At 59.5% G+C, this 24994-nt stretch overlaps 9 protein-coding genes across 9 annotated transcripts; 5 read left to right on the forward strand and 4 right to left on the reverse strand.

Annotated features, from left to right (window-relative positions):
- Positions 1 to 2635: 2635 nt before the first annotated feature.
- VTJ83DRAFT_1498 (uncharacterized protein) lies at positions 2636 to 3419 on the reverse strand (the record flags this gene model as incomplete). Its single annotated transcript, XM_071007663.1, has 2 exons — positions 2636 to 3249; positions 3326 to 3419. 2 exons carry the CDS (start codon positions 3417 to 3419, stop codon positions 2636 to 2638), a joined length of 708 nt encoding a protein of 235 aa, XP_070868038.1.
- Positions 3420 to 3935: 516 nt separating this feature from the next.
- VTJ83DRAFT_1499 (uncharacterized protein) lies at positions 3936 to 5258 on the forward strand (the record flags this gene model as incomplete). Its single annotated transcript, XM_071007664.1, has 3 exons — positions 3936 to 4001; positions 4112 to 4297; positions 4383 to 5258. 3 exons carry the CDS (start codon positions 3936 to 3938, stop codon positions 5256 to 5258), a joined length of 1128 nt encoding a protein of 375 aa, XP_070868039.1.
- A 304-nt stretch (positions 5259 to 5562) lies between these two features.
- On the reverse strand, positions 5563 to 6698 carry VTJ83DRAFT_1500 (uncharacterized protein; the record flags this gene model as incomplete). The annotated part of the gene is made up of 2 exons (XM_071007667.1): positions 5563 to 6047; positions 6119 to 6698. The coding sequence occupies 2 exons, from the start codon at positions 6696 to 6698 to the stop codon at positions 5563 to 5565; spliced, it is 1065 nt and encodes a 354-aa protein (XP_070868040.1).
- A 1343-nt stretch (positions 6699 to 8041) lies between these two features.
- VTJ83DRAFT_1501 (uncharacterized protein) lies at positions 8042 to 8514 on the forward strand (the record flags this gene model as incomplete). The annotated part of the gene is made up of 4 exons (XM_071007668.1): positions 8042 to 8090; positions 8203 to 8232; positions 8332 to 8382; positions 8462 to 8514. The coding sequence occupies 4 exons, from the start codon at positions 8042 to 8044 to the stop codon at positions 8512 to 8514; spliced, it is 183 nt and encodes a 60-aa protein (XP_070868041.1).
- Positions 8515 to 9367: 853 nt separating this feature from the next.
- VTJ83DRAFT_1502 (uncharacterized protein) lies at positions 9368 to 10418 on the forward strand (the record flags this gene model as incomplete). The annotated part of the gene is made up of 2 exons (XM_071007669.1): positions 9368 to 9590; positions 9646 to 10418. 2 exons carry the CDS (start codon positions 9368 to 9370, stop codon positions 10416 to 10418), a joined length of 996 nt encoding a protein of 331 aa, XP_070868042.1.
- Positions 10419 to 11330: 912 nt separating this feature from the next.
- Positions 11331 to 13512, forward strand: VTJ83DRAFT_1503 (uncharacterized protein; the record flags this gene model as incomplete). Its single annotated transcript, XM_071007670.1, has 5 exons — positions 11331 to 11745; positions 11812 to 12242; positions 12374 to 13144; positions 13269 to 13327; positions 13398 to 13512. The coding sequence occupies 5 exons, from the start codon at positions 11331 to 11333 to the stop codon at positions 13510 to 13512; spliced, it is 1791 nt and encodes a 596-aa protein (XP_070868043.1).
- Positions 13513 to 13761: 249 nt separating this feature from the next.
- Positions 13762 to 15687, reverse strand: VTJ83DRAFT_1504 (uncharacterized protein; the record flags this gene model as incomplete). Its single annotated transcript, XM_071007671.1, has 2 exons — positions 13762 to 15136; positions 15194 to 15687. 2 exons carry the CDS (start codon positions 15685 to 15687, stop codon positions 13762 to 13764), a joined length of 1869 nt encoding a protein of 622 aa, XP_070868044.1.
- A 3041-nt stretch (positions 15688 to 18728) lies between these two features.
- VTJ83DRAFT_1505 (uncharacterized protein) lies at positions 18729 to 20625 on the forward strand (the record flags this gene model as incomplete). The annotated part of the gene is made up of 5 exons (XM_071007672.1): positions 18729 to 18869; positions 18948 to 19301; positions 19385 to 19766; positions 19851 to 20506; positions 20590 to 20625. 5 exons carry the CDS (start codon positions 18729 to 18731, stop codon positions 20623 to 20625), a joined length of 1569 nt encoding a protein of 522 aa, XP_070868045.1.
- A 576-nt stretch (positions 20626 to 21201) lies between these two features.
- On the reverse strand, positions 21202 to 23542 carry VTJ83DRAFT_1506 (uncharacterized protein; the record flags this gene model as incomplete). Its single annotated transcript, XM_071007673.1, has 4 exons — positions 21202 to 22295; positions 22364 to 22828; positions 22910 to 22956; positions 23028 to 23542. The coding sequence occupies 4 exons, from the start codon at positions 23540 to 23542 to the stop codon at positions 21202 to 21204; spliced, it is 2121 nt and encodes a 706-aa protein (XP_070868046.1).
- Positions 23543 to 24994: the final 1452 nt, after the last annotated feature.

Consider the following 24994-nt stretch of genomic DNA (forward strand, 5'->3'; position numbering starts at 1 on the left):
CGACCGCAGTATGTACACAGTATAGTACATACAACACATCACAAGGGTCAACGAGAATTTGGCTGGGTAGTGGATGGATTATAGTAGTTAGTGTCTTGGAGCTACTCGTTGGGCAATTTGGGTGGGCCGTCGATGATTGGTGTGCCTGGCATGACGTGCCGTCTTGGTGCCTTGGGTGCGTCGCGTGGTCGAAATTTTGTCTCCCGCGGCGGTTCCGTGCAAAAAGACGCAACGGGGGAGAAAGCTCGGAACCAAGCGACTTCTGCCCGACAAGCGAGCTTTTGTTTTTGCGTTGCAATTTTTTTTTTATTTCTTCCTCTTATGAGCGCCACTCTCTGTGCTTCAACGGTTGTGGGATGCCGGGGAGGCCAGGGTCGACGTCCGACCTGACCAGCGCGCGCGTTTACCAGAGAGGCCGCCACGATGCAGTCTGCGTGAGAGAGCCCTGGTCCTTGCACGCTGCACGCTGCTGGATCGCACGGCGGGCTGCCTTCGCCCACCACGTCCCTCTGGTGACTGCTGTGTCTCAGCCAACGCCTATTTTCGGATGTCGTCTGTATTATGCAATATGTGCCGCGATGGCGACGGGCAATGCGTTCCTTGGCGGCTGACTGTAATCCCATGACGGACCTCCGCGCCGCGTTGTACGCTCTCGCAGAATGCCCTTGTGGGGCAAAGAATCCCTCCTGCCTGATGGTGTGCCCGTCCTCTTAGCCAAGCAGGACGGCTGTGCGAGCCATCTGGCTGACCAGGGACGCGCTTGGTGCCATGCGACAGACGGCAATAAGCCATCAGGCGGCAGAGGACGACAGGTAACGGCTTTACGACCTGTCGAGAGCTGTTTCAGGTTTGACGGGCGCTAACGTGACACCATCATCGAGATAACCGGAGCGTTTGGAGTCGAAAACTAGACAGAGATCGCATGTTTCGCCCTGGGATCTTGTTTCGCGATCGGGATTCGAAACCTCTGTCGTGCGAAACTCGCCGGCAAAACGTGTTTCTTCACGGTAGCGCGGTGGCGCGGCCGGATGAAGAAGAGAGCCTCTCGTTGTTGCGTCGACCTGGCGTTCCTGTTGTGGAGCCCTCGCGCGCGTGTCTCAGAGTCAAGGCGACTCTCCCGTAACATCTCTTGGTTGATGAGCTGGCCACAACAATGCTAGAATCATATCCCTCGCCCCTCGCCGTATGATGAATGTCTCGGACAATAACTAGCCGTTCATACAAAGAACTCCTTTCCCTACGAATGCCAGAGACGATGCTGCAAAACAGATACACACACCCACACACACACACCCACACACACACATCAAATCCACCAAAACGAAGTGATGAGCCATTATTGAGTTGCATATGAGAAACAAAGGTGCCTTGGTACGCAGTATACTCGAGACAACAGTCTCGGCCTACTCGTCGTTTTCTCAGACTGGGCAGACTCTTAGCTCCCGATGCTCCTTGGTCAGGTTTATATAACCAGACCACATAGCTACGGTAGCTTGTCCTTGTTTACGTTGTCCAAGAATAAGGGCAGCTCAACATCCGGTTTCTCCTGCAAAAACGCCTGCAAGAGCCTTAGTATTATGTTTTTGTTCCATGCCCCGTGGTCCTACAGTCCTTTTGCGGTCAAAGTCGATCTGTTCGAACGCCAGGGCAATTGGCATTCATCTTACGGCGTCATTATTTACATAAAAAAAGAGTTGAGACTCTCCAACATAGAATAAATAAAACTTAACGTCATGGCTAGCGGTGACAACACAGCAGCGCAAGTCATGCGGCGTCCAATGCATTGTTTCCTTGACTCGGGAGATCATGAAAACAAACGCCTCGAAGCTACAAGGGCTGTTTGAGTTGGCGCTCCAGGAGGGGAAATGCTGAAGCGAAAGCATCGAGGCCTGGCCTTGTGGCTGCAGACAACTTCGGGCGTATCAAGCTGTACCGAAGTCGCTGAAGGAGAAAAATGGATCATCACTATAATTACAGAAAGGATTGAATGCTCTTTGTGTTCCGTAACCGTGCCCGGGTCTTACATGTTTTGCGAGTTGAGGCCTTGGCCGTATTACCTACCTACTCGTCGTAACAGACTGAGCGTGGAGTGTGGGAGTAGCTCGATGCTGGCGTCTTGATAGCAGCCCTGTCGTAGCTCTGCCATTATCTCCACCAGATCCTTGGTTACATGACGGAGAATCTGGTCGAGGAGATCAGCCCTGCAGGAACTAGGCCCCCAGGATCTACATGCAGAGCCGTGATCCTGGTAAATGGAGGGCAAGAATGATAGCTTCCGTTATGTATGCGTGGGGAGTGTAAGAGAGTCATGTCTTCAACTCCCGTGTGAGAGGGTGGGAAGAAGGTCTGTTGAGCTCTGCCTTCTACAACCACATGGCCCAGCTGTTTCTTTTCGCAACCCGATCCTGGCCTTGATTATGATGATGCTCGACGTAGCCAACAACCAACCGATGCCCCAAAACTCCGGATTCCGATATCCCGTTTTTCCCCCAAACGCCGCCCATGCATCCCACATGACACTGGTACACTCCCGTCCGCGGGAGAAAGATACAGCCTTTGCGGCCATCCACATGCCGACACCCAAACTCCCGCTCCGCGTCTTTCCTCGTCCAAGAAGCAATCATACTCGTTCGTCCTAGACAAGCCAGCGAATCCCCACTTCAACGCAGCTGACACTCCTGACCCGCACCTGGTCCTCAAAATCCTCAGCCTCTTCCTCCCCGGCATCCTCCGCCGCCAGCACATCGTCCACCGCCCTTACCGTCCTCGTCCTAACCAACACCGCCAGGTCCTGCTCCCTCGTAAAGAACCCCGCCACTTCCACCACGCGCGCGATTGCCCGCCCCGTCGCCACCAGGACCACGTCATCGAGCACCGCGTCTTGCATGCCTCCCCCGGCCGCAGCAGCGGATGTGACCGCTGCTGTTGCTGCTGCTGGCCCCGATGGTGATGGGCGCGCGACTTTGAGCGCCTCCATCCTCGCCGCAAGCGGCAGCCCCCGTGTTGCCTGCCTCCGGGGCGCCTTGTCGAGGGCCTTGCGCACGCGGCGGACGAGGCTCATGAAGGCGGCGGAGGAGGAGACCTTGATGACGATGGTGTGGGAGGCGCGCGGAGGTGGGAGGTAGCCATCGATATCTGCCGCGGTTGAGAATGCGCCGGGAAGGGAGGAGGAGGAGAATGCTGGGGCGTTACGGCGGAGGCGGGTGGTTGTTGCGGGGATGGGGAGGGGCCGTTTGTGGATTCGGGCGCCTGGAAGGGGAGGAGAGGCGGGAGGTTAGGTGAGGTCAGGATTGCGCATAAGATGGAAGCTCAGGCAATGACATACCCTTGGGGATCGGCGGGAGTTTGGCCTCGGGTCTGTTGGGCAGGGGTTTGACCTGTTCGCGGGGACCATTGGACATTGATGAGGACGAGGCCATGATGGCGGAAGCGGTCGGCCGACCAAACGCTGATGCTTCCGAAAGGGGAAAAAAAAGGACCGGAAGCGTGCTCAAACTGCAAACGCGATGAGAAATAAAATGGTCAGGTACACATATTATGATAGGGAAGTTGATCAATGGTGGCACTGGAGACTGGAAATGCTCTTGAACAGCTCCTGGTGGTCCTATTGTTCAATCTCCCGGGAAAGAAACCTCGAAAGAACATGTGAGATGGTGTGGGGCGATCGGAAGCCAAGATCTGGGGGGGGGGGGGGGGGGGAGAACCGTTTGGGTTGGTCGGTCCCACACCGCTTTCCCATTCCAGCCAGCGACCCCAGGATCCATTTCGTCATGCCATGCATGGCATGCGCGTTCGGAGCTCCCCAACTCGTCCAATCGTGGATGCGCTGTCCCCAGGCACCTGTCGACGACACAACATCCCGCCGCTTCACCCAGAAGAATATGGGTGCCTATCATATGCGTACGAGGCCGAGATAATCGGAACAGGTCATCGTTATGGCTGTTGAAATCTGGCCACATGTCGCTCTCGACCAGGTTAAAGCGGCCGTCGACGCCGCCGAGGTAGGTGTCCTGCTGGCTGCAATGCAGCTCCGATGTTCAGAGGAGAGCCCGTCATGGCCGACGTGGACACGTCCTGGGTGCTGATCAACCCTCCTTCCCCGCCGCCGCAGAAGCGTGAGCTCGACTGGCTGGTCGAAGAGCTGCATGAGCACCTGATCAACCTCAAGCATGGCCTCGAGGACTGCTATGCGCTCCTCGCCCCCATCGATCACGGCAACACCCTCGTGCTGAGCACCCCGCGAAACGAGATTGTCAAGGGCACCATCACGCGCGTTGGTACGCGCATAGTCCGAGGAGTACGACGCCCACCTATGCCTCCCCCTTGCATCACCGAGCCTGGCAATCCACGCTGACATGCCTCCTCTCCCCCCTCGCTCCCAGACCATCAACATCCGCATGCGTACCCTCCCCCAACAAACCCTCACCATCAACCCCGACCATCCCATCCACCTCGTTCCTCTCACCAACCTCCACTCGCTCCTCACCCAATCTATCGACCTCCTCAATCTCACCCTCGCCTATGCCTACCCATCATCCTCCTCCACCGCAACGCCCCCGCCGCCCTCGACAGCAGGCCATCGGGCCTCTCACCTCCCAGCCGACCTCCCACCGCCTCAATTCCTCTCGGCCCAACTCCGCGTCCTCTCCCAATCCCTCTCCGAAGCATCGGCCCAACTCCGCGGCGCCACCACCACCACCGCTTCTCCTTCCACCTCCTCGGCCGACTCCTCCTGGACAACCCGCTCGGCAGCTCCCTCGCACTTCACCCCTCCCCTCTCCCAACCCCACCCCGGCTCTGCGCATCCCGTCGTGAGCTTCCACCTCACCGTGCAGGACGCCCAGCTGGTCCTCTGGCTGCGCTCCCTCGAGCCGGCCGATGCCAAGGTCAACTTTGGAACCAAGCTCGCGCTGGCCATCGGCACGACGAGGAGGCTGGAGCACGACGAGTCGGAGCGCGTGTTTGGGTATTGCTGTAACCACGATATGTCCCAGGGAGGAGCTTACGCGCTGGTCGGCGCGAGGAGGGGGTCAATGCCGGCTAGTGGGATCGGGCCGCCGGTGCACGTGCCGCTGTCGGGGACGAGGACGAAGACGGTGGATGTGTACGTGAGGGAAAAGGTGCGCGTGGAGACGGCGGATCCTAGTTTGATGTCGCTTTCGGCGAAGCTGACGGCCCTGGCGAACACGCTGGCGCTGATGAGGAGGAATTTGGCGGCCGTCTTGGGCGAGGAGTGGGACGGCGAGGGGGATGAGTAAAGAAGAGAAAGGGGAGCATCAATTAATTAGAGCAATCGTGATGTGGATGCGAAGACAGGTTTCTTGCCACGCGATGAATAAGTGTAGTTACCTGACGTAGTAGAGTCGATGGGCATTTTTGGATGGATCATAGTGCCGTTTACCAAACTTTCATCGCCATAGGCATCCTCGCATTTCCTCGAAAAAAAAAATACAACCCACTAGCTACACCTAACCGCCGCTCCACGATGTGTGTACGTGTGTGCTCGCACGCGCTATGTACATGAACGCCTGACCGGGAACCTCTTCTTCCGTCGGACCCAGCTCAAGCCACTGGCGACCACGGCATGGGCACCAGAATCCTGCTCTTCATGTCCTGAATCAAGGGCACCGTCTTATGCACCGTCTCAGCCCAGCCTTCTATCTGCCAGCTCTTCTCACGGCGAATCTTGCGCTCCTCGAGATCCGCAAACTGCCACAGGTGGTGCACCGTGTTGAGGTCGCCAATCTGCACGAACCAGGCTCCCACGCCCTCCATCACCTCGCGCCGCGCCTTCAGGCCGCGTCGCCAGTGCGTCTCCCACTCGAGCAGGTTGCCCGGGTGCAGCGTGTACGAGCGCAGCTCAAAGATGCCGCCCAGCTTGCGCGGCGGGGTGGTGGGCCAGAAGCTGAACTCCTGCATGAGGGAGGAGCGGCGGCTGTGGATCAGCTTGCGAAGCTTGCGGTCGAACCCGGGAAAGTCGGGGTTTTGCGAGATGGTGTGCAGGGAGGCGTGGAGGCCGTGGTAGCGCTGGTACTCCCAGATGTGGACTGTTGTGGCGGGGTTAGAAAGAAGCTCAACCGGGCGACAAGAGCGGTTCAGGACGGCCGGGTATTCTTACCAAACGTGTCAATGTCGCCCACTTCGGTCCTCCAACTGCCCACCAAGTGCACCTTAGTCTCGGGGGAGTTGGCGATGCGCGGGTACCAGCTGCCGACCAGGGCGACGTATTCGTCGACGTCCTCGGGCTTGACCTCGTGGAACTCGATCTGGTGGACGTACTTGCCGCGAGCGAGGACTTGACTAAAGCTGGCCTCGATCTGGGCGTCAAGCTCGCGGCCTTCCTTGGTGCCGTAGACGAGGTTGGTCAAAAGCCCCGACTTGCGCGGGAGCTGCTGCTCGGTCGCCTGGGCCGCGCTTCCTGCCGCAGTGCTCAGCGAACCCAGGCCCTGAGGGGCGTTGGGCGAGTAAGAGGCGGTGGAACCGGGAGACGACGAGGCAAACCCACTGGCTTCCCGCTGCTTCTGCGCCTCCGCAAGCTTTGCCCGAAACTCCTTCTGCCGGCTGTTGAACGTCTCCTGCTGGTCCGGCTTGATGTCGCCTAGGCTCGGGGTGCGGCTGCTGCGAGTGACGGCCGACGTCGAGAAGGCCCGGATGGTCGGGGCCGTCCTCGCGGCGCGGGAAAGCCGCTGCGAGAGCATGGTTGTTGTTGTTGTAGTTTAGTAAGGGGAATGTTGTGGAAGCAGATGAGGTCGGCGTTGTTGAGGGAGGGCGGGGTAGGTAAGGTCGCTGGAGGTGATCTGGGTGGTCGAAGCTCCCAAATGAGGGGAAGCTACAGCAACAGCCGGTTGAATCGATTTGGAAGCTTCCCGGTCGCCAGCCGATGGACACCGAGCTCTGCCGTCGCCGTGTAACCGTGATGGATCGCCTGGCGTGTATCGTTCGATGAACGGGATCGCGTGGTGCGAGGTAGGGGCTGGGCCAGAGACAGACGAGACGTCAGTCGTAGCAGACAGGGCCGGCAGGAGACGCTGGGCCGGGAGCTTGATGAAAGGCAGCAAGCAGCAAAGCAACAAAGCAGCAAAGGCAGCAGAAGCGACAGAAGCGGCAGACGCAGCAGCACCCGGTTACACCACCGACGCACGGATGCGGGTAGGTCAGGTAAGGTCGGGTCAGGTACAGGAGGTGGTAGTAGGCAGGGCGTGTTGGAGGGTGGACGAAGATAGCCAGAGGAGCAACCTGGAACGGAAGAAAGGACAAAGAGGACAGGACAGGACGGAAGGGAGGGAGGGGAGGAACGCTGGGTAATTGGGCACGCAAGGCGGGAGTCTCAACCAGTTTGGCCACCCCGCACCTGCGATGCAGAGGAATCGGGAGTGTTTATAAAGGTTACGTTTTGCTAACTCGGCTGAAGAAGCGTCCACGAGTCGAGTGAATTGTCAAGATAGCTACCCGAAGCTAGGGGCAAGGTAGCTGAGTGGAAGCTCCCTAGCCATGTCATGATCTCGTGATCCGTTGGCCGAGCTGCCAGGGTCTGGAACACTTCCCAAGGCCGGCTGCGGCCAGGAGTGCGTCGGGTACCATGCGGGGGAGGTTCAGCGGATGATGTCACACATGGGTGTCTAAAGTGGAGAACCTACACCCTTCACAGCAGGTAGACGTCCACATGCCTGGCTGCGCAGGCACCTAAGGTAGTGGGTACTGAGGAGGTCAGGTACGGAGCGCCCGGCTGGGCCTTGCTTGGGACGGGAGGAGAGGGGTGGCGGAGAATCGTTTCCACGGCTCCGGCCAGAGCGGGGCACGCATGAGAGGTGGGGGAGTGGGGGAGCTTAAGGGGAGCCTGATTCGCTGGCCCGGGCAAGCCGTGAGATTCAGATTGTGGCCTTGCCAGATCTCCATGAGCGCCTGAACATCCAGGCACCAATCATCGCACCTGGAAGAAGCCGGAAGCCGAAAAACGCTCGCTCCATATTTGTGCTCGACAAACTCTCCCTCACCACAACCAACCCTCTACTCCGTGTCGTCACCGCCAACATCCGCCACCATGTCTTGGTTCGGTGTCACTCCGCTCAAGAAGTTCCCGACGCCAGTGTGTACGTCAATTGAACCCCCCCCTCACCCACCGCTTTCGAGTTGGCTGGCCTCGTTGCCGCCGCCGACATCCCCCATTTCTTTCTCGGGACAGAATGCTGACGTCGACCGCAGTGCGTCCCATGGCCCCGTTCCTGGCTGCCGGTATGCACCCCCCTCGCTGCTCGAAGGCCGCCTAGATGCGCCGTCACCTCCCCGCAGGATCCCCGCGCCGTGCGCAAACCGCTAACCGTCCCCTCCCAGCCCTGGTCATCGGCTATGGCGTCAACTCGGCCCAGAACGCCATGATGAACTGTACGCACACCCCGCGCTCGCCTACCCCCGACGTGGAGGGGTCTCTGATGGACGACACGCTGACTGCATGACCTTACAGCCGCCGAGTTCAAGAACGACCCGCGCAACCCCAACGCGAGGGCCAAGCACTAAGAGTCTGGGAGTTGGACGGAGTTGAGCGGGGGCGGTGACGAGATATGTCCAGGACGAGATAGCCGACGACGCGACCATCCTTGCCGAGCGATATCCCCAGGAGCTGTTCCCAAAGGAGGGACATGTACCATAGACATGCAGCCACCGTCAATCAAGCTGTTTGATCCCGTCCCCCCGGGTGCGGGCAGGTGTGATGCGAACGGGTGGCCGGGTTTTGGGCCTGGTCGTGGACGACCCGGTGCCGGCAGCGGGGGGGGTGGAGGGCCCCAGTGCCCTATTCCTACTCCTTCTCGATGAATGCCCTGAGGACCTTTTTCAGAAACTGCCAGTCCACATGCCTTCTCGGCGTGTGTATCGGCATCCAGCACATGTTCCCCATTGAGCTGGATGTTTTCGCTCCTGGCAGAGATCAACCGACCCAGTGCTGGGCACCGACATGGAGAGTTCGTCTTGATACTCTTGGACATGCCGGAATCAGTAGAGGTTACATACGCACCTACATGCTTAGTCGTCTTGTTTTTTTTATTTTTATTTTTTTTCTTTTTTTCCCCTCAGATCTGTAGACCGTTTGCGATCCCCGCCCTCGCTTTTCGGAATGAGGCTTGACTCCCTCGGGTGCTTTCGCCACGGGCTCTTCCATGCGACCGGGGAAATAAGAAACAGGTTCAAGAAATAGAGCTCTTTGTCAAGGCATCCCCATCGTCAGCAGCATATGCCTACCTTAAGTGTTGGCGCCCCCCCCTGATCTGATACTTGCGCACGCCAAACTGCCCCACCAAGCCTGGCCCGGATAAGCAACCTCGGCCTGACTCAATCTCATTCGGACCGTTTCTTCTCATCTTCTTGCGACTTCATGATACAGTCCATGCTTCAAACGGCCACCCGCTCGGTGAGATTCTGTGCACAGCCACTCCTGCCACGGCTGCGTTTTCATTCGAAAGCCACAGCACTCAACGCAATGGGCGATTCAGTTTCTCAGCCGCCGTCGCGGGCCGACACGCCCTCCTCGCGGACCTCCACTCCGCGGATCGGCACCCCGAAGCCGAAGAAGGAGGTGCGCATTTTGATGCTCCACGGTATGCAGACCCCGCAATCGTCGTTCTGGGCCTACCCGTTGACGCTCCATCCCAGGCTACACCCAGTCAGGACCCCTCTTCCGTGCCAAAACCCGCGCCCTGGAAAAGCTCCTGGCCAAAATCCTCGCCCCATCCGGCATCCTGCCGGTCACGGTTTACCCCACGGCTCCCAACAAGCTCTCCCCCAAGGACATCCCGGGGTACGAGGCTCGTCGGCCGCCGTCGGCGCAGGAGGGCGGTGCGGCGGCGGAGTCTGCCGCCGCCGCCGACGACCAAGACATCGACGCCTGGGCTTGGTTCCGCAAGGACGAGGCCTCAGGCAAGTTCCGCTTCCTGCAGGAGGGGATGGAGCGCGTGGCAGACGCGGTGCGCGAGGCGGGGGGCGTGGACGCGGTGGTGGGGTTCAGCCAGGGCGGGTGCGTCGCGGGCATGGTGGCCGCGGCGCTGGAGGAAGGGCGCGACCCCGGCGACGAAGGCAAGGAGCACGAAGGGTGGTGGAGGAAGCTCAGGGAGGCCAACGGGGGCAGAGCGCTCACCTTCGCCGTCAGCTACAGCGGGTTCCAGGCTGTGCCGAGGGACCTGCAGTGGTTGTACGAGCCCAAGATTCGCACGCCGACGCTGCATTATATCGGGAGCTTGGATACGGTGGTGGAGGAAGCGAGGAGTCAGGCGTTGGTAGCGAGGTGCGAGGAAGCTGTGGTATTGACTCATCCAGGGGGGCACTACGTGCCGATCACCAAGGAGTGGGTCATGCCCCTCGCGGTGTTTGTCAAGAAGTGTGTGGAAGCAAAGGCGGATGGGGAGAGGGAGGGTGAGGTGAAGCTCTAGGGCACGGGAGGGTCGTTTGTTCGCGCAAGATCATCGGAGATGAGGTGCTAGGGGAAGGGGATTCGCTCCGGTTCGTTTACATCCGGGATAGACCGATAGAATGATAATTACCTAGCTGCATTCCAGTGTCATTGACGGGGACAAGGGTGGAAGGGGTTGCGGAGCGACATTCAGGGGCCGGAGTGAAAAGAGGGCCGGCAAGGTGAGGTCGGGAAGAAGAAAAAAAGGGTTCCAAAGTGTGCTTGAGGTCAGCCTTCGACGCTGCTTGTGGGAGGAGGGGGGGGGGGGGGGGGAGGGGGGGTCCATGCCACAGTCCGAGGGCCCGTATCATACCATCATACCATATGGACCCTCGATGCCGACCCCGGACGCCAAAAAAACCGGCTACTGTTGTGTCGAGCCGCGGTAAAGCAGTGATAGCGTGCAACCCGATTGTTGGTTCAGGCTCAGCCCGGCTGGTGAGCGTGGTGGAGGATGTCTCGGAGATACCATCGTGGAACATCGCCATCCACTAATATCTCCAGGACTACCTATCTACGCAGCAGAATCGGGCGGTCACCGGGACCGCATGGTTTGGGGTATGCTGTTTGCAACTCACCAACTGTATTACTCCGATGTGCGCTTCGGACGAAGAATGCGCCGGATGCTGTCAGCCTCAAGCACGTAGTCGAACCGGCCGCTGGTGCGAGGAAGACGACGGCAGCATAACGTTGTACCTTGCATGTACTCAAAACCCCACAGACCAACGGCACTTACACGGGTTGCATAGAATATATGTATAGTATGATGCCCGGGCCCTGGTGAAATCTGAATGACAAGGCGCGTTCACCTCGGGGCGTTGCTTGGCAGCCTAAGATACGTTCATTCTAGTACTAACCGCGAACCTTTTGTGACAACTCCGTCCTTGACACAATGCCGCGTACGCAGAGCGGCTGGGTCGCGGCTCTTCAGCTGGCCCTCGCTGTTCTCACCACCGGCCAGAACTCGTCGGCTCGGCCCTGCAAAGCCGTCCCTGGAACACCAGGCTGGCCCTCGCCCAGCGAATGGCAAAGCTTCAACGCCACGCTTGGAGGGAGGCTCCTCCAACCGAACCCCCCTGCCGCCGTCTGCCACGCGGCCGGCTTCAACACAACCGCGTGCAAGGCCATCGTCAAGGGCTGGACCACCTATGACTTTCACCAGAAAGACCCTGTCTCGGTCGACTGGAACCAGTGGACCAACGACACCTGCCTCCCTCTCGAGGGAGCCCCCTGCACCGGTCAGGGGTATCCGGTCTATGTCATCAACGCGACGGAGCCGCGCCATGTTCAGCGGGGTGTAGAGTTTGGTGAGTTTGCCGCGACAGCCCGCCTTGATCTCGCAGCCCCTTGAGAGCCTATTAACACCTTTGCAGCCGCGAAGCACAACATCCGGCTCGTCATCAAGAGCAGCGGCCACGACTTCATAGGCCGCTCCGTGGCTCCCAACTCCCTCTCCATCTGGACGCATCACCTGAGCTACGTCGAGACCCATGAATCGTTCCGTCCCCAGGGTTGCAGGCCTTGGGAAGGTCCGGCTAGCACCACCGCCGTGACGGTTGGGGCGGGGACGCCCATGTGGAACGTCTACCAACGCCTGGATGCCGTGAACCTGACGACCGTCGGCGGCGGCGCAAAGTCGGTCTCGGTCGGCGGCTTCGCTACGGGCGGAGGTCATGGCGTGCTCGCGCCAAAGTACGGCCTCGCGGCCGACCAGGTCCTGGAGGTGGAGTTGGTCAAAGCTGACGGACAGATCGTCACGGCCAATGCATGCCAGAATCAAGATCTGTTTTGGGCTGTTCGCGGCGTAAGTCCTCATCACCATCATCGTGATCATCCTCTTCTTCCCTGGCTCCTCTCCTCCCTGCTGCCTTCTGTCTCGACCTCAAGCTCAGGCTAATCAATCAATGCCCCCTGAATGGATATTACCTCTCACAGGGAGGCGGCTCAACCTTCGGTGCCCTCACCTCTCTCACCTTCCGCACCTTTCCCACGCCCAGGCTCGACTACGCCAGCGTGTCCATTCTCACCACCAACGTCTCCGACCCGCGTCCCATTTTCGATATGGCCGCCTTCGTCCTCAGCCATTTCCCCGCCTTGTCCTCCGCCGGCCTGTCCGGCTACAGCTTCATCCTCCGCGGCCTCGTCCCTCTGCCCTTCCAAATCGCCAACATGACCCGACCTATGGGCGGTCTCTTTTTCGGCGGCGCGGTTCTTGACTCCTCCCCCGAGGCGCTCCGCATCATGTGGGAGCCCATCCTCACCTACATCTCCATCACCTGGCCGGGCCTCTTCGTCATCAAAGTCGAACCCGAGTCCTTCCCGACCTTCCTCGCCTGGTTCTCCAGGCACTATGACGTCTCCCCGGCCGGCCAAAACCTGTGGATGGGCTCTCGCCTCTTCGATGCGGAGGCGCTAATCAAAGACAGGGCGGCGCTGTCGCGCGCTCTGGAGACCTTTACGGGCGTCGCCATGGCCAACGCGCACCTGGTGTCGGGAAAGGGCGTGCATGACGCGCCGGTCGCGAGGCCTTCGGGGCTGGACAATGCGGTGTCGCCCGCGTGGAGGAAGGCGTATGTTCACATGCTGAGCGGGTCGCCCTTCATGCCTTTTAATGCGACGACCAAGGAGCACGCCAAGCAGGATGTGCAGAGACGCGTGCAAGCGTTGAAGGAGTTGACGCCGGGGATGGGCGCGTATTTGAATGAGGTGGGCGTGAAATGACAAGAGGCTGACGACGACCTTCCGTCTCGCCTCGTGGACTGCCGGAGACGTCTATCCATATTCTGACCATGATGCTGTGAAGGGTTACTAACTGATTCTTTTTTTTCAGGCCGACCCTGAGGAACCCGAGTGGCAAGATGCCTTCTGGGGCGAGAACTACCCCCGACTGTATGTACCGATTCCTGTCTTTCTCCTGCGCCTTGTTGAACCCACTCTGACTGACGTACGTCATGTATAGGCTCTCGATCAAGCGTGAAGTCGACCCTAATGACGTCTTTTGGTGTACGCCCTGCGTGGGCAACGAGCGTTGGGAGCAGGTGGGCGACCGTCTGTGCCGGGTCGGCAGCTCTTGAAACACCCGCAATCCTGCCGCCGGAGCCGTATTGCCTGTAATTATTATATGTAATCTGAGAGACCTCCCAGCATAAACCGAACATGGTCATGTAAAATTCCAGATAACTCGCCAGTAATGAATGGGAGAGCGTGGCGGACCGTCCGGGCCTGGTTCGTGTGAAAACGCCGTGTGACCTTTGGGGGTGTCTCAGCCATCTCGCTATCTTATCCAACCTCCAAGAACTAGTTCGTTAACTACCCCTTGCTAATTAATAATAATGACCTGGTCCAACGACCCCCCAAACTCCCTCCCTCTCCTGCCGAATGCTCTCCGCCTCTTCCTCCAGGCCCCTCGCCCTCAACCTGCTCTCCACCAGCAAGCTCGTCTGCGCCCAAAACAGATCCCTCCCCGAGTCCAAGCTCCTCCACCGATACCACGCCGCCTTCACCTCGTCCCCTGCCCCCTCCGCCACCGCCGCCATGAAGTGGTTCGCACTAAACACCAGATACCTATCCACGTACCCCCAGTCCTGCATCCCCCTGCCCCGGTTCCCGGCCTTGCCCGCCACCCTGTCCACCACGTGGGCCAGCACCGCCTCCGTCCTCCGCGCCGCCTCGGCCGAAAACAGCGGCACGTACATCCTCCCCAGCAGCGCCTCCAGCTCGAGGGTCCTCGCGGTGGTGACGGCCTCGCCGTGGAGCGCGATGGACGCGCGCGAGGCCGCGCCGAAATCGTCCAGCACGCGCCGCGCCAAGGGATGCGCGGGGTCGAGGACCGTGACGTAGCCGCGCTGGAGGTGGACGGTGAGGTGGTCGGCGCGGGAGCGCGTGCGCTCGGAGGTGGCGAGCCAGAGGGACCAGGCGCGGGAGACAAAGTGGGAGAGGCGGTGGAGGTGGCCGCGGGACGGCCGGGCGGGCGGGCGTTGGGTCGGCGGGGAGGGGGTAGACGCCACGGAGATGGCGAGGGCGGCGGGCAGGGTTGGCGATGGCGGACATGAATGCTGTGGATGCCATGGCGAGAGGGAGCTCAGGAAGGCGGCCACTTTGGTGATGGGATGGTCGGGGGATAGCTTGACCGCCGCATACTGATGGAGGTAGCGAGAAAAGAGGGCGAGAACATCCGTCCAGCCGGTGGCTACGGCGAGCTGGGGCACCCCGAGGCAGCAATCCCACAGGGCCTCGATGTTGCGACCATCGGCGGACTGGATGGCGATTTCGATCCTTAGGAAGGCTCGCCGTAAGGCCTCCCCGGCTTCGCCCGGGTGGCCTTGGAGGAAGAAATCCTGAGCCCGGCGAATGTTTTGCAGGATGGATAACTCAGGGTCGAACATGACATCCAGGCCGGTGGTGCTGCTGGTTATCCTCCACGGCGTCTCGTCTTCACACCAGCGGCGTATCAAAGCGCCGTAGGCATCTAACGCCGCCTCCATATCCCACTCTTCTGTGCTTGCGAAGCGGAGGTGGCCCGGGGAAAGGGGTGTAGGAGGCCTCGGGTTCAATCCTCCAGAAGCCGGCGTGCTCCTGTTACGAGCAGACCTCTTCCTGGGCGCTCTCGAGATCGCTGGCCGCGCGGTGCTGCTCTTCCCTGCCTTCTTGTACTTGGACCATTGCCATTTGGCAAACTGGCCCTTGTACATGCGGAGGCTGGTGATAATGGCGTGTCAGTATGGTCGGCGGCCGTCCCGAGGGGCGCTCACTTACGTCGCCTTGAAGTTATGCCGGGTGAGCATGATCTCAACCACCTCCTTCAGGATCTTGTTTTGGTCTATATAGAGATCCCGTATGATGTCCTTCATCGCCTCCCAGTCGGCGGCACAAGCTGGAACCCTGGGGCGTTCGGCCAGGCTATTGATCGTACGGACTCCTCCGGCTGGGCAATCCGCCTGCTCGTCAGACCATGGGCTCATCATGTCGCTGCTTGGGGAGTTCCATGACGGTGCCGAGCAAGGGACGATGGTGTTGGGAGAGGAAACAGGTTCTCTTGACCGAAATACGGCGTCATGGTCCATGGAAAGTGGGCTTGGGAGCGGCTCCATTGTTGTCCACGATGGGGTGAGAGGTCCTTGGTAGGGGGGTCTTGGAAAGAAATGGAGGCTTAACGACCGGGGAGGACCGCAAGAAGCCCTTTTGTACCATGGTTTCACGTAGCTAGAAAGCTCTGATAGGGTGATAAGCTCTGTTGACAGCGCCATCATCGCAGACAAGACCCGGGGAAAACAAAGGTTTGGCGTAATTAATTATCAAGAGGGATGGGGGATGACCCGAGGTGAGTTGATGTCGGTGTTCCTTGTGCCTTACGTTGAACACTGTCTGAGGCAGCAGATAGTAAGATGGTATTATTCGGCGGCGGATGTTGGAAAGTAGCAAAAGGAAGACGTACAAGCCAGGCAGATCGTGCTCGTGTGAGGTCGGACAATTGTTCTTTTCAAGTTTTATGGCCCTCAAACAATGCTATAAGCACTCGCCAGCTCCTCCCCTTCTGGATGCGTAACGCCCTGGCGTGCATCGCGATCGTGTCATAAAAGCGGGAATCCACAGGCCACAGGCCCGAGTAGTTGCATATGCGGCCCTCCTGTCTCCAACACGGAGCTTGTTGACTCTGTGCTGTACTGTTGTGCTAGCCGCCCTTGCTTGCCGTCGGGCTCCCGTGTCGTGCCAGGAACCAGGAAACGATTTAGCTCTGTGCTGATTAGCTCGTGCTCCGACAATTCAAGCGAATAGGATTTGTCCCACAGATGATTCTGCAACCGAGCATTTTGTATCTTCATGTACGGCAAATAGGAAGTGTCTCCTGGAGATGCTAACCACTAGTAGTAGGTAGCCGCAACACCTTTCCCCGTGATAGTCTCTTTGCACTAATTAGGCGTTGACCTAGAGATCCATTATTCGGACCTTCAAGCACCGTTCTGTCTCATCGTCGCACCAGTATTTGGACTCAGCAAACCCCCTTTCCTCATCTCATGCTGCCAACTTTACATCCAGGATCTAGATCGGAGGCTCATTCGTGGACGTGACACAAGATCGGCTACAGTTGTTGAAGGTAGCGACCCGTGTAGCGCGCCGGTGGTTTCACTCGATGCGGTGCTACGACGAGCAGTCCCTTAGCTGATGGCTCCGAGACAACCGTGGTTCACGGGAGCCTGCTGTGCAACAAGAGTCGGAAGCACGAGAACAACTTCCGAAGCCCATCTCTGTATTCGGCCGAAAGACGGCGGTTGCAGACGACGTAACATAAGGGTGATCGCCTAGCCTACCTCCCTTCTCTGAAGTGTGCGAGAAGGCACTGAAATGAGAAAACGGATCACAGATATGATGCTGAGAGGAGGCATGTCAATCGGAACCGATGATCTTGAGTGCCCTGGGCTCTTTTCCTCGTATGGTGGTTTTGTGAATCCTGAATCAAGGTGAGAGCATCCTTGCCATGTACGATCTAGAGCAGCCGTAAGTGACAGCGATTGTCAAACATCGATCATTTCAGGCCTGCATTTTCAATACAGCTATCAACTAGCTTAATTACACCGTCCCTAGAAAGCTTAGCTACCTCCGGTACCTAAAGTTTGGTGTATTGAATTATAGACCGGGATTGCCGCTTGTCCCGTCCTCCGAACCTCCGACCCCCCCGAACTGCCCAAGAACAGAGCCGCCGCGACAGGTTGCTCCCCCACCCCCAAGCTACGACGATGGCTCAAAGCTTGAGAACAATCAGACCAAACGATTGTCAATGAATTCGCACGCAGCAAGCGGTGACACGAGGAGGCGGACGATCACTGATCCAGGCGAAGCATGCGCCTCGCTTCGATTTTCCTTGATATCATGGCCCGTCGCCTCCTTGTCGTCATTGTTTGTAATCATCAAACCAAGGCAGCAAATACAACTCCAGCGAAGCTCTCCCCCGGCGCGTGTGCGCTGTCATTGACGCGTCTCACGGGCGGTGGCCGTCGGACCCTAGATCTCGGTCCGATGATCTGCATGCCGAAGGAGGCCTGTGAAGACTGAAGGGTTTGGCCCATGTCTGCCGCCGTTCGTCGCACAGAACAAAAGATTCATGGAGGTCCACTGGATGAAGAGGGCGCAAGACGCATTGGGCCGCGCCAGGTGGCCCAGTCTCGGCCGAAAGCCGAAGGCCATCGTGTCTGCAGACCAGGATGGTTAGCCGGGGGAAGACCCATTTCCCCAGAGTTGCCATGCAGATGGGAGGTTACTAGTCCCAGGCCCTTGGGTTCTGTTGGCAGGTTCTGCGAGCCGCACAGACTAGAGTGTGGAGTTGAGCTATGTGGATGCCTCCCTGGCCTAGCCGGTTGCCGAGACGGAGGCAAAAAGGTTGGGGTTGGATAGCTTCGTCTGGGGGAAAACGCCAAGCAGGTTTGGCCCGGCCTCGGAAAGATGCAGACGGGAGATGTTACCCCTCGGCGAGCTGCCAGGAGGGCGGGATACAACTGAAGCGGTCGACGTCCAATTAATACCATATATCCATCTCGGATGGTAAGTATTGCAGGCCAGCGCGGCAATGTCGGCTGCGTTACCCTCTGTCTTCAGCCAATTCATGCGTTTGCTATAGGCTATCACTGGCTGTAAAGCACATGGCACATCCTCCTTCGCGCGCCATGCTGCCCCGTACCGTTGAGGACTGCATGCGAGTGCTCCCAAAGGTTGTGTGTGCCGCATCCCGAGTTCGACCGGGATCACTCCCCGAATCTTGACCGGTCCCCCCGCTTAACTTGAACCATGACATCCCCGCCCTGGTGCCCCAGAGAGCTCCCCTCACCAACAGCCTGTAACCGCAGGTGGTAGATGACATGCTATCCCAGTTCCCCAGCTCAAGACAGCCCAAATGGGCCTGGTTCTCCGCATAGGCTAGTCGCTAGCCAGCGCCCGTGACATCTCTAGTTTGGGTCGGCATTTGCCTGCTTCCCCGGATTGGAGAATGGAACCTGGAGAAGCAAGTCAGCAACCATGCAAGAGCGCTGGTCCTGGGAAAATCAACAGATAGGCGCTATCAGATGTTGGATCGCCATGGCAATATATGTAGGGGGTCGCTCTGCATCCGGCAGGCTTCTCAGGAACCCGTCACAGACTGCCTTTTCTCGCATCTTTCATCTTCTTTCGCAGTTGATCTTGGAGGATCCTACGCCCTGAAGAACCTGGAGGATCGGTCAGAGTCCGGGCTCCCCCTGAAAACCGCCAAAACACTCGACAACCGCAACACAGCTCCCTTCGCCCGCTTCTGGCTGTCGGGATGGCGTCCGAGGCCAAGGAGTCTTGGAAAGCACACTGGAAGTGCTTTCTCGCCTGCGGCATCATCGTGCTGTCGCCGTTCCAGTATGGCATCGACTTTGGCCTCATTGGCGGCCTACAGGCCATGCGTGGGTTCCTCCAGGTGAGCAGGGCTTTCCCCCCCCTCTTTCTGCTCCCCCGCTTGCTCTTCTTCGACGTGCTGACCCGGTGCGACTCGCAGGTCTACGGCCATGAAGCACCCGACACGCCGCTCGGATGGAACCTCGACACGCTGCGGCAGCAGCTCATCTCGTCGCTCATGACGCTCGGCGCCTTTATCAGCTCCGGCACGGCCGGCTTCACGGCCACCTGGGTGAGCCGCAGGCAGTGTCTCTGGATCGCCAGCGCGCTCTGCTGCGTCTCCAACGTCTTGATGATGGCCACCGAGGACATTGGCGCCCTCTATGCCGGCCGCTTCCTGATCGGCCTGGCCAACGGCTACTTCATGACCTTTTCGCAGCTGTACATTCAGGAGACTAGCCCGGCGCGGTACCGCGGCTGGTTCCTGACGGCCTTCCAATTCTTTACCTCGTTTGTACGTTTCGCTCGCAGCCAAAGGGGGGAGGGATGAAGGAATTGTACCTAGGCAACGAAGACACGCTGACGCAGCCTCATCAGGGCACGCTTATCGGTACCATCATCGACTGGGCCACCGCGCCGCGGCCCGACAAGTCTGCGTACCTGATCCCCCTGGGCATCATTTACGTGATCCCGGTCATCATGTCCGTGTGCCTGTTTTTCATCCCCGAGTCGCCTCGCTGGTTGATCCTCAACGGCCGGCAGGAGGCCGGCGTCAAGGCCCTGCGGTGGCTGCGTCCCAAGGGCGCCGATGTCGAGGGCGAGGCCGCCGAGATCAAAGCCGCCATCGACCGCGAGCGCGAGCTCAGCAGCAACGTCTCCGTCATGGACATGTTCACCAACGTCATCGACCGCCGCCGCACGTTCATTGCCGTCTGCGCCGTCTCGCTCCAGGCCGCGTCCGGCTCCATGTTCATCATCGGTACGTGCCACTTCCCGTCTCCCCCACCCCCCATGCGCATCCTTCTCCAAAGCCCGCCTAACCTGTTGATCTCCCGCTCCCCAGCCTACAAGGCCTACTTCCTCGGCATGTCCAACATCGCCAACCCCTTCGGCATGTCCAACATCCTCAGCGCGATGGGCATCCTGGCCATCATCTTCAACTCGCTCATCGTCGTCCGCTTCGGCCGCCGCCGCGTCATCCTCATGATCGGCCTCGCCATCTGCGGCATCTTCCAGCTCATCATCGCCACCGTCTACCACACCCACCCGGGCACCACCTCCACCGGCGTCGTCCTCGTCGCCTTCACCTGCGTCTACATGATGTCCTACAACGGCATGATCGCCATCTACGCCTGGCTCGCGGCCGGCGAGATCCCGTCCCAGCGCCTGCGGAGCCACACCTTTGGGCTCGCCGCCGCCGTCGGCTTCTTCCTGGCGTGGCTGACCACCTTCACGGCGCCCTACTTCATCAACCCGGCGTCGCTCAACTGGGGCCCGCGCTACGGCTTCATCTGGTTCCCCTCGTGCTTCATCGCCTGCGCGTGGGTCTGGCTGTTCCTGCCCGAGACCAAGGGCCGCACGCTCGAGGAGATCGACGAGATGTTCGAGGCCCGCCTGCCCGCGCGCAAGTTCCGCCACTACGTTTGCGTCGGCCACACCTCGGGCGCGCAGACCGGACAGGGCGCGCAGGCCGAGAAGCGCCGCGAGTCGTCTGAGAAGGTAGGTTTTTCTGTTTGCTTCTGGCGAGATCTCGGGGAAAAAAAGACGTCGTCGAGGCTGACTGGTTGCGCTCTTTCTTGCAGGACACGAGCGTGCAGCATTCCGAGGTGAAGGCTTGAAGCTTGAAGCCTGCCTGCCATCTAGATGGGGGGACCCCAATAGACCGGCCGGAGTACGGCTGAATGAATGACATGTGTTTTTTGTAACGAGTTCATGACCTCCAGGGACTGGAGCTGGGCATGATGGGATAATATGGCGTAGTTATAGGCGAAAGGGAATCGAGCGATTGGGTTTTCATCTGTCACGTCTTGTCGGCCCGCTTGACCGTGACGTCGCCGGGTGTGCCGATTGTCGCTCTGAAGATTCGACAAGGCTTTATTTTTCGGAGGAATCTTAATTAGCTATCATCTTACTCACCCTCAACCTCTGCGGAGCATTGAGCTGTCCATAGCAACCCCATAGCAACCAGGGGGGTGCCAAACTCAGCCCCCCTGAGCGTCAGCACCGCGTTCGTTGGGGATATTACCATGCCCCTGAGTGTAGGCAACGTTGCAAGCAAGCACCGTGCTCGAAATATCATGTTGAGGGCATTCCATGATACCGCGCGTTCCTTTCCCATGCAGTCATAATTATCGGTCATTATGCGTACAGGCGTCACGAGTGACATGATAGAACTAGAGTTACAATACACCCAATTACCACTTCATCTTGGGGCCTTCGAGCGGACTCCCCAGGCTCGTTATCTCGGTATCGGCGCGCTCCAGGGCGCTCAATTCCGTCCTGCCCCCTCCTCCGTCGCCGCCGGGGCGGTTCCCTTCGTAGACGCCCTCGCGGAAAGCAAACGCCCTGTGCCTTGAGGACCCGGCCAGCCGGCCCTCCGAAGATGAGCTGGGCACCGAAATGATGCGTATCTTCCTCCTCCTCAGCTCCTTTGCGATGCGAAACGTCGACGACGACAACACGGGGCCGGGTGACGCCCTCGGCTGCGCCAGCTCGCGAATGGCGCGCAGCGCGTCGTCACCGGCAACGGCTGCCGTCGATGGTGACGATGGCGGCGCTGCCCTGCCGGGGCCGCTGCCGCTGAGAGTGGGCGAGTCCGCGCCGAACCGCGCCGCAAGGTCCACCTCGACGAAGCCGCTCGATTCGGGGATGGGTTCCTCGCGCGTCAGCATGTTCATGACGAGGCCTCCGGCGATCATGACGACGGCGGCGGTCGCTGCGATGTACGTCCACACCACCCAGTCCAGGCCGAGGAGCCGCGTGGTGGAGTTTCCGCTCACGGCGACGGTCTGCATGTCGTCTGGGAGAGGGAAGGCGCCCTTGATCCCCGAGAGGTTGGCGACGGTGTAGTTGGCAAAGTGCTGGCATGCGGCCATGAACTGGTGCGGAATGGCGAGGAAGTTTCGTACGTGGGATATGGGCGTGTGGATGTCGTCCGGGAAGACGTCGTCATACAGGCGGATCAGCCACGTCGTTCCGTACGCGACGGCGTGGGTCATTGCGACGTCGTGCTCGTACGATGTGGCGCGTGTGGTTCCGGGATTGGAATCGGGGAGGTTGTACAGAGCGTTCAGGACCGCCAGGTACGTGCTGGCGTTGACGCGCTCCAGGATGGGCTCGGACGTGGGCTGTACGTGGCGGATGGAAAAGTCGCGACCGCTAAAGGCCGTCGTGGCAAACTGCTTGTACCGCGTCATGAGCACCGTCTTGGGCAAGGGGTCTGCAAGCCACGACGTGTCGTTGAGGCAAGCCCTTTGCTGGAACAGCCTAGACGGGCAGGCTTTCCAACCTGGAAGAACACAAGGCAGGTTTAGCGGCGGTGAGCTTGGGCACCATATGCTGAGGGAGCTGACGCACCAAAAGCGAGCGAGTCGTCCACGGGCCGGATGCAGACCTGCAGCGTGTCGTTGAGGTGTTTGCCGTACGTATGACAGTCCTTGTCACGGTCAAAGTCGAAGTCGGCGCCGGGGGTGTCAAAGCGTAACAGGATGCCGGGGGCGTTGCGGATCTGGATCGTCTCGGCGTCGCGAAAGGTGCCGCCTCGGAGGAGCGTCATGTTCAGATACGGGGCGATCTTGCGGGCCGTCTCGATCCCGCCGGGGAGGAACGAGGACGTGCAGCTGCCCTCGCATCCCGGAATGGGGAAGGGCACGGCATACTTGGGAACGTCGAGAAGCGTTGGGATCCAGGCCGCGTAGAAGACGGCGACGTACGACGCGGGGAGCAAGCTCAGGAGCCCCTCATTCATGGGCATGCCCGAGCCTGCAAAGACGGGGGTTCCCACGCTGTTCTGCTTGAAGAAGTAGACGAACTCGGCCTTGACTGGAATCGGCGGTGGTCAGCGAGCGTCGACAGACGGGGAGGCAGTCGACAGCGAGCGAGGGGGGCAGCTGGGCCACATACACTTCAGGGAAGATCCAAAGTAGAGTCCGAGCAAGGGGAGCAGGAGCCTCGAATCGCAAGTTAGTCGAGATACGCTCCCATGGGCCTTGCGGCACGAGAAATGAGGCAAAAAAGATACCTGATCAACCCGATGCCGCCGCTAGATATCCGGTTGAGGGTCAGGAACAACATGGGAACCCATCCGGTGGAACTGCTGAGCTGGAAAAAGGTGGCGGCCGAGACGCCCGGGAACCGGGCGGCGAGCTGCCATCGCAGCACGTCAAAGACGCCCAGGAGCAGGAGGTCAATCGAGTTGGCAAAGACTTGGGACAGCACCGACACGACCAAGTTCGTGTCGGAAGCCGAAGGGAGCCAGTGGCCGATGGCCGGGTCGTCGCTCAGGAGGCTCTTGTAGACGTAGACCGAGTAGAGCACGGAGAAGACGGCGAGGAACACCCACAGCGAGACCAGAGGCCACAGCTCCCGCGCCCGGCTCGACGCCGTCCCCCGAAGGTCGCTGCTCGACCGCACAACATTGCCCTCCCCGGGGCCCTCCTGCTGTTGGGACGCCGAAGGTAGCCACCCCAAGGTCGGCGACCAGGCAGCGTCCCCCTCCGGGGAGGTCTCGCGGCGAAGATTCAAGGCCCACCCCATCGCGCAGGGCTGAGACGGACGAACCGGGGCGCCACAACACAGTCCCGGGCCGAGAGCTCCTCGTCAGAAGAGATCGGTATGGGTCGTGTTGTGCACGGCACTATGAGGGACATGAAAGTTGTGCGTGCGTGCGGCAGGCGAGCGAGGCTTGGCCGGCCCAGCCTAGCAGAACGGCCATGTCCTTTTGTACGCGGGCAGCATGTGCGTCTCGGAGAGTCCACCTCCCGACAGGAAACATCTCTCGCTTTCGTATGGTGGTAGCACAAGAGTGCGAGCTCGTTGCAACTGTCACCTCGCTACAGGAGACGATGTTACACCCTATCCCGCGTGTAATACGGAGCACAGGGTCTTCAGCGGCCCGGATGCAACGGTCCGCGGGGTGGCGTTTGACATGGCGTGGGCAGGCCGTTGGCGGCCGTTGAAAGCTGCTGGGCGGCGATCCAGCGGCATGGGACGTGAAGGCATGATGGGGAGGCGCTTGGCCGTTGTCCGCGCCGCGTGTGTCTATGACCTGGACAAAAGCAACGACAAGGCGGCAGATGAATAATTATCTTGGTGGATGTTGAGCTGACCCGAGATCCCGATGGGAGAACCGGGGGAATCGTCTGATCCATGAGCACGTCGTAGTAACGTTTACACACCGATCGACGCTGCAGCCGGGAGGGGGGGAAGACAGCCAAGACAGCAAGACAGGGGAAATGGCAAATCATTGGAGGGGAAACCACGCGATGGACAATGGGATTGGTGATGGAATGGTTCACGGCAGTGATGATGGTGGTGGCGTTTCGCTCTGCATGATCTGAAGGAAGGGGAACGAACGAATCGTTGAGATCGGTGGTGGTCTCGGTGGTGGTGGTCAGGGGGGGGGGGGGGGTCGGTGGGAAGAAGTGCCGGAAGAATAACGTTACGTAGGGCTGGACGGCGATGGTTTCCTGATCTTGCCTCGGCGACCATTGGCAACCGGCTGAACTTTACACCGACTCTAGATTAACATGCTACCCTGGTCGCAGACGTTTCGATACATAGTTACGGCGGATTTGGGCCAAGCTTGCGACACAGCAGGGCGTTTGTTTCCAAATTGTCCGAGCACCATAGCTAGCTACCTACGTACACCAGCCAGTACCTACGCAGTAGGCACAGGTAGGTAGTGCATATCCCTACACAGTAGCTACCTGCCTTGCTATATCCTCTATACCTATGCCGACTTACCCTGCAGCTCATCGTCGCATAGAACCCCACGGCCTACGAGAGGTGGTCCTTCTGCCCCGGACAGGCTCGACATGGTACCTAGATGGAGGTGATTGGTACGGTAAACACCACTCGCTGCAATCCAACTCTGGTGGCGGGTGCAGAATGCAGCTCGCCACGTGGCTAAGCGCGACCTCGTAGTACAGTGCTCCGTCCGTACCAAAGCATAACGCGTCCCCTTGGCTCCAATTCATGAGGTCAGGT

Source organism: Remersonia thermophila, chromosome 2 (assembly GCF_042764415.1).
Source record: "Remersonia thermophila strain ATCC 22073 chromosome 2, whole genome shotgun sequence".
Classification (NCBI taxonomy): Eukaryota; Fungi; Ascomycota; class Sordariomycetes; order Sordariales; family Chaetomiaceae; genus Remersonia; species Remersonia thermophila.